At 32.7% G+C, this 7,871-nt stretch overlaps 2 protein-coding genes and 1 non-coding gene across 3 annotated transcripts in view; all 3 read left to right on the forward strand.

Moving 5' to 3' along the window:
• The first annotated feature begins 2,518 nt into the window (after positions 1-2,518).
• LOC132061639 (protein PELPK2-like) lies at positions 2,519-2,863 on the forward strand. Its single transcript, XM_059454410.1, has one exon. The coding sequence runs from the start codon at positions 2,519-2,521 to the stop codon at positions 2,861-2,863; it is 345 nt and encodes a 114-aa protein (XP_059310393.1).
• Positions 2,864-5,280: 2,417 nt separating this feature from the next.
• The window catches only part of LOC132061640 (protein PELPK2-like), a 5,445-nt gene continuing 2,854 nt past the window's right edge, over positions 5,281-7,871 (forward strand). Inside the window, exon 1 of the mRNA XM_059454412.1 lies at positions 5,281-5,494. Coding sequence (XP_059310395.1) covers positions 5,281-5,494 — 214 coding nt within the window. The remainder of the gene's footprint in view (positions 5,495-7,871) is intronic.
• TRNAS-GCU (transfer RNA serine (anticodon GCU)) lies at positions 6,379-6,460 on the forward strand. Its single transcript has one exon. It is a non-coding gene; the product is annotated as a tRNA-Ser (tRNA).

Here is a 7,871-nt window from a genome sequence, read left to right on the forward strand (position 1 = left end):
AACTCTTCATGAAATCAAGGGAAATAAGGTTCAAAACCAACAATGGAATCCACCATTAACTATCCTAAATCTTAAAGGTTATTAAGCCAAACAAACTATCACTCATTTAGAGTATTCAATACATAATTCATCAAAATCTACCTAATCAAATGAAAGACAAGTTATATATATAAGCTAAGCAAAGAAGACTAATAAGCAATTACAATGATACCCTTAATGAAGTAAGGACCTTGGTTGGCTAGTCTTCTTAGTGTAGTCTTCAAATCAAGGATTGACCTTCAATTACCAAACACGTCCCTCCTTGCAAAGATGGTCCTCTAATCGACCTTGCATGCATGGCCTTCTTGCATGCATAACCCTCCTTGCGCAAAGTAACCACTTGCACAAATAGCCCTTTGCGCAAATAGCCCTCCAAGCTATCTTCCAAGTCTTGCGGGCAAGGACCTCGAGCTCTAAATCTCCCAACCAAGCAATCTCCCAAACCTTGTAGGATTCCACCTGTATAAAGCTTGTAGGGACTTGGTTCTCATCATTGATCATCATCAAGTGTGTAGTGTGGAAATACACACTTGAGGCCCTTTGAAACGCTCCAAATGTGGTGAATAAGCTCCAATGAAGATCATAGACTCTAAGTTGAGCTCCACCACGAATCATAGGCTCTATAAATGCATTCGAGCCAATGAAAATCATATCATAAATTCTGTGCCAGACATCTCTATAACAGTCATCCTCTATAACTAGATTTCATAGAACGACCAAATTTCTTTTTAATACCTAGATAGCCCGCTAAACTTGGCATGTTTTGTAAGATAAACATATAAACTTATGAAGTGACCAGATAGACACTTAAACTTATTCAAAATGTATTTTTTAAACACATTTGCTATCCTGGCAATTCACGTGTCTTGTATTTTGTAAGGAGCGCGTGAAAGTTTTGCAAAATTGGTGAGTCAGCAAAATAACAGTAATTTTTTTTTGGCGTACTTGTTTCTTTTTTTTTTTTTTTTTTTTTTTTTTTGGGCGCAATTGTTTCCTTAGTTTCTAACCTTTACACATAAGGTAAGATCTCATCCAGTATAATGATATACTTTCTACACTATTAACTCAACTTGATTAGATTTTGGTAAAATAAAATGTAATTTAATATAATAGCTTATTCAAACTTTTTCTAAATTTTCTCAATTTTTTTTATAGTATTTCGTCTTTAAAAGGTACTCACGTAGGAAATAGAAGTTCAAAATATTTTTGATTTTCTTAGGAATAAAATTTAAATATGATGTTGAAAAGAGTGAAAAGTTGCTCTTTTTTTTTTTCTTATAAATAAGAAATACATGCTTGAATTTTTTGCTTTTTCTTAAACGTTTGATGTTATTATTAATGAATAAAGCAGATATGTTATGTGTGCACCACTCGAAAAAATATCAGTATACTTTGTCTTCAAATATCATGATTTTCTCTCGATCTTTGTTGAAGTTTGGATGAGTTTTGACTTTACATTTAGAGGGATGTGGTTAAAACTCAAGGAATTTGATAATGAAAAGGAAGAGGAATGCAGCAGTTCACTGTTCGAGAGAATGAGGAAATCGTGGGAATGAACAAATTAGGTGTACAATGGCTTTGGACTATTATTTGCCTACATGGAAATAAATTACACGTGGTTGGCCTATATTTTCTTACATGGACTATTATTTATTTATTTGCTACATAAATGGCACTTGGACCTCACGCACAGGGTCTTCAATATAAATGTATTTAAAAAGTACACTTTTGACAAGTTTAAGTGTCTATTTGCTCACTTCTTAAGTTTATATGTTTATCTTATAAAACATGCCAAGTTTAGGGGGCCATCTAGGTATTAAGCCTTTTGAAATCAAACTTTTATATTATGTTATATCATATGTTCTCTATAATAATAAAAAATATATGGACAAACGACGTTGTTATAGAGAGGTTTGCCTGTAGAATATTTTGTCTAAAGTTATTAATCGTTCTGTCCCAACTTATGTGACATTATTTGAAGCATGTAGTCTAAAACGAGTCATAGACATTTGTATGTCCATAAATCATCTTACGCTTATTGGAAATTTGAAGTCAAATTGTTTCTAAATATACAAATATTTCAATCTTCCTTTGACAGAATAAAAGAGAAAGTTCTGACACATATTGGGACATAATGAGTACTAGTAAATACTGGTTTCTTTGAGTGTTTTATTAATTAATATTTCATCAAATATGATTGATCCAAACTTCATCTGTGTAAAAACTACTTCCAGAATATTATTGACTTAGAGAGTTTGTCCATCCTCATTAACCAACATTTAGGAAGGTGAACTAATTAACAATACAATTCTCATGTTTCCACACCAAACATCTCACACAATCTTCTTAGTTTTTCAACAACTTTCACTATATATACCCCTTAGTAAATGATCAAACTCATTCAAATTAAAACAGAACTTCCTACTTACATTATAACTTCATTTCCCTGAAACAAAGCAATTTAGAGCAAATTGACACAATGGCTGCTTCCAGCAACTGCTCAATTCTTTTCATGATCATAGCATTATTGTCCTTATCCAGCATCACCACAATTCATGCCGCTCGAAGCCTATTACAACTTCCCAACTTCCCTACAATCCCAACATTGCCTCAACCAACAATGCCACAATTGCCCAATATTCCCAATTTGCCAACACTTCCAACAGCTAATTCACCATTGCCTTCTTTGCCTACATTGCCCTCTGTACCAAAAATGACTCTGCCACCAATGCCTACCAATATTCCTCAGCCCAACATGCCATCACTTCCAACTATTCCCACAATTCCAAACATGCCTACACTCTCACCTCCTCCATCCAACTAATTATATATCTCCCAGTTCCCACTGTATTATTAGTTGATTTCCCTAATGGTCTCTATGTACCACGCGTGATTATTTTTTTCGCTTTTGCTTTTGTCGCTTTGATATATTTTAAGTGATTATTAGCAATGTATTGTATCATTTTTATATACGTCTATTATCGAATTATGTGTATTAGTCCAGCATGTTTTCCAATTAAGCAAAGATCAACGTGATATACGTATTTTGAACAAATTGGATCACATACATTAATTAAAAACTACACTAATTTAATTTCCTTGAAAATCTACTTATTAGTGACAGCAATCGAGTAAAGGCACATTGTTTAACTTGATTGTATAAAAAGCTTCCCAACTTTTATTGTTGTTTTCCGCAATCAACTAGCATTTCATTTAGAGAATCAAGTCATCTGTTGACAGTGAAAACTCAAGACGTATATGTTACAGGAAATACAAAAAAAAGGGCTTATAAAAATATGTGAAAACAATTGAAGTCCGCAAACAAATTATACATTGAGAAGGTATTTTTTAGTAATGATCGCAGTACAAATAATACATGTGAAGTATTACGATGTTAATTAGGTAATTATATAGAATTAAAAAAGAGATAATACAAAATAATAACATATTTATGCAAATTACGTTCCTTCCAATCTAATATTTTTAATCTTTCCTTATACTGCATTCATTTACAAACTTTCTTACACCTTTTCCTAGACATCTCCTTAGACTAAAATAAGCTACTATATTTTTGACATATTATTCAGTCACAAAGTTTCATCAAGTGATTGTTGTTACTTCACTTACTATAGCTAGGACACTTTAAAGAAGTAAGCCATTCTTGTTCAACCATTTTTGGGATGTATGTATCATGTATGAGACAAACTCCAACTAAGGCCATGGCGAGTAAGAAACTGATCAGCTCTATTCTGCCTCTACAAATTATATTGAAAAGCAGTACATTTTCGCATGCATTGGATTCACGTTCCTTGAAAATGAATGATCATCTTGGCTTGTAATCTAACGTTATGTCCATGTGAAAAAAAGACGAACATGCATAGGAGTAAAACTTCCCGGTGAGCTTGCTCGTAAACTTCCCGGTGAGCTTGCTCGTGTTGCCCGTCCGAAGTTCGGGTGAAGGGGACAATTTGGATAGGCTGCAGCCAACATAAAACTAATCAATTCATTGATGAATTCTCACGATACAATTATCATTGGGACATACTCAGACTTATAGTTGTTGTAAATAAATAGGAGTAAAACTTCCCCTAACTTGGTTCCCTTTTGATTGTTTAAAGGAAGGAGTTAAACTGAGGAGATTACAGTAGCAGAAGTATAGCAAACGATTTATACAATTAGGCCTCTCTATAACAGTCATCTTCCATAGCAGCCAAGTTCTTTTTGGAACTAATCTTACATGTTAAGTTATGTTATATTAACGTTCTCTATAACAGCATTTCGCTATAGCATTCAAAAAATTATCCCGACAAACGACGCCGGTATAGAGGTTTAACTGTATAGCATGAGCACAAATGTACCAATTTGACATATTCTCATTCATATTCAGTTTTTACTTCTTCCTAAAAGCTAAAGAACCCAAATATTTGCTTAATCAAGAGGTATAGCTCGTATGAGTTTAGTATATGCTAGTACTATTTGTAGCTCCCTAGCAGCACATTATTTATTCGGAGAGGACACATTAACATTACACATGGAAATGTGCTGCACAATACTGTTGAGCTGATTATTAGTTATTTGACTAATAATTAGGCAAGCAAACATCTTCTAGGTAGTTGAACAAAATCTGCATGATCAATATTCTTTTCTCTTAACAATTCATTATATTCTGTATTTCTGTTGTCTTCTTTTCTCTGTAATTATCTTTAGGCATGAGTACAAAGGCAGAGTTAGGATTTTGAATTTATGGGTTCTAATTCTAGAAAAAGAAAGTTATTGGGTTTTTGATAAATTATTTTTACATATGAAGTGGATTTTTTTAACAAAAATACAATTACAAGGTACTGCACCAAAGTTATTGGGTTCTGACAACCCGTAAGCGGGATGCTAGATCCCACCTGCATGAGTACCATCCAATGTCATGCTACCAACCAATAGAGAATAGTATTAGCTTAAAAATACAAAGAAATGATTTAATTAATCGTATGAATTGTCCAGCAAATATGGTTGATCCAAATTTCATCTATGCATAACTACTTTCGGAAAACCTCTTTCACTTAATTATAACTACCAATAATCTAATTAAAGAGCGTATGCTTTCACATCCAACTTCTTATCTAATCCTTGTAGTTCCTCAAGAACTTCCCCTATAAATATCCTTTAGTAATGATCAATCTCATCAACTCAAGTCAAAACACATCTTAACTTCCTTGTAAACCAAAGCAAGCAAATAATTGTATAACAATGGCTGCTTCCAGCAACTACTCAATCCTTTTCTTGATCGTAGCATTATTGTCCTTTTCAAGCATATCGACAAGTAATGCTGCTCGTAGCCTAATGCAACTTCCCAACTTGCCTACAATCCCGTCGTTGCCACAGCCAACAATGCCACAATTTCCAAATATTCCAAACTTGCCTACAACATTGCCACCATTGCCTAACATGCCTTCACTTCCAAGTATTCCAACTATCCCAACCATGCCTACCCTTTCACCTCCTCCATCCAACTAATTATCTTTCGCGCAACTCCATCTAGGGGTGGCAAAATTGCCTCATCTGCTTGATTCGGACCTATTTGACTTACCACCAAATTCAAATTTCGAAGCATTCATTTGCCACCCCTAGCTCTATTCTACTGTTAGTAGTTGTTGTTTTACCTTAATTGTTCTATCTATCGTTTCTATTCAGCTTTTTTGATGTATTCGAGTTGATTTTCAGAGTGTTTACTGTCCTTTGAATTGTCAGAATGTTTATGTTTTGATTGCCAAACAGAGTTTGATGTAATTTTTTTATTGTTATTAGTTATTTCTGTCTACTGTCTTTTAAATCATTTCGGCTATCACTTTGCTTTTGAATGATTCATACGATTTTATTTTCTTTTTCCCTTCTTAATAGCATGGGTGGAGCCAGCATTGTGACTACAGGTTGTGAGAACCAAATAGCTTAGGCTCAAATTTAAATATTATATATATTGTGTTATATAAACAATCTATCCAAAACCGAGTAAACAAAAGAAATTGAAATTCGAAATCCATAAACTAAAAATTCTGGCTTCGCCGACAATTTATTCAAATTATCAAATGATAACAAGAAGAGTATAACAAGAGTATACTACCAAAAATTGTGGTGGGCTAAGTACTACTTCCCTCATTAATCAAAGGTCTCAAATTTGAACCCTGTGAATGGAGTCGTTATTGATGGGAAGCCTCTACGCACATAGTGGGAATTTCCGAAGCAATCTAAATTAGTCGGATCCTAAATTAAGTACCGCGCAGGGGATAGAATTAAATAATAGTAAGGAATTAGAATCTTTTTGGGATTATTAAGAGCATGTATCACAAAGTCGCTTTGGCCGAGTGGTTAAGGCGTGTGCCTGCTAAGTACATGGGGTTTCCCCGCGAGAGTTCGAATCTCTCAGGCGACGCTTTCTTTTTTCTTATTTTCATCTCTTGCTTTTGAAAGCCAAACATAAAGAACTGTTAAACAAATTTCTTGTTTTTTTTTTTCGTTTCGTTTGATTTTAAAAAAATTTCTCAAAGAATTCCTAAATATTAAATACTAATGAATCTTCACTTATATTACGTTTCATTTACAAATTTTATTGCAACTTTTCCTAGACATCTCCTTAGACTAATAATCACTACTTCCTTCTTTCCAAGTTTATGTGACACAACTCTTATTCAATCTATTCTGAAAAATAACATAATTTAAAATTTGAACAATTAGCTATCACGTTATATTGTATCTATAATTAGAAACTTTTTAACGCGCAAAATGTTATGCATCGAATTTATGTTTAACTATTTCGAAAGTTGTTAGCTACCAACACAATATTATGATATAAGATTCAAAATGCTACATTTTCTTTGTGATTAAAGCTTAGGTCAATGATTAATTCAAATTATGTCAAAATGATCACTATTGACTTTGTAATCCAGCAATGGGTCCCTGTGAAAAAATTGCGTATAGGAGTAAGCATAAACCCTCCCTTAAACTTGGATTTAACTTTTGATTTTTAAAGAAAAGAAAAAGAGGATATTAATATTACATGAACAAATATTAAAATCTGATATATATCCACATTCAATTTCAGTTTTAACTTCTTTTTAAAAGGCGAAGAATCCAAACATTTGCTTAATATAGTAGGAATAATACTTCATATTACTGCTATGTTTAATTAGCTCCCCATGAAGCATATTGCACAATAGCGTAGCTCATTACTTATTTGACCATTCTTAATTAGGCAAGCACACATCTCTTGGTAGTTGAACAAATTTAGAAGGATCAACTGAAAATTACTGTCAATATAGGAGAAACTATAAGCTAAAAAGCAAAACAAAGAAACAATAAACAAGTTACTTCTTTTGCATTCATTTTTCAGTTTTTTACTTCTTCCGAAAAGTTAAAGAACCCAAATATTTGCTTAATCAAGAGGTATAGCTCGTATGAGTTTAGAACTATATACAGTAGTAATACTATTTTTAGCTCCCTCGCAAGCATATTATTTCTTCGGAAATGTGTTAGACTGCATAATACAGTTGAGCTGATTATTAGTTATTTGACCAATAATTGGGCAAGCAAACATCTCCTAGTTAGTTGAACAAAATCTGTATGAATGATATTCTTTTTTTTTTTTTTTTTTTTTAAACACTTCGTTATATTATGTTGTCTTCTTTTCTTTTCTTTTCTTTGTAACTATCTTTAGGCATTAGTATAAAGGCGGAGTTAGGATTTTAAATTTATAGGTTCTAATTCTAAAAAAAGAAAGTTACTAGGTTTTTGATAAATTGTTTTTACATATGAAGTGGATTTTTTTTTAAAAAAAAACAAATTTC

This window comes from Lycium ferocissimum, chromosome 6 (genome assembly GCF_029784015.1).
Source record: "Lycium ferocissimum isolate CSIRO_LF1 chromosome 6, AGI_CSIRO_Lferr_CH_V1, whole genome shotgun sequence".
NCBI classification, from domain to species: Eukaryota; Viridiplantae; Streptophyta; class Magnoliopsida; order Solanales; family Solanaceae; genus Lycium; species Lycium ferocissimum.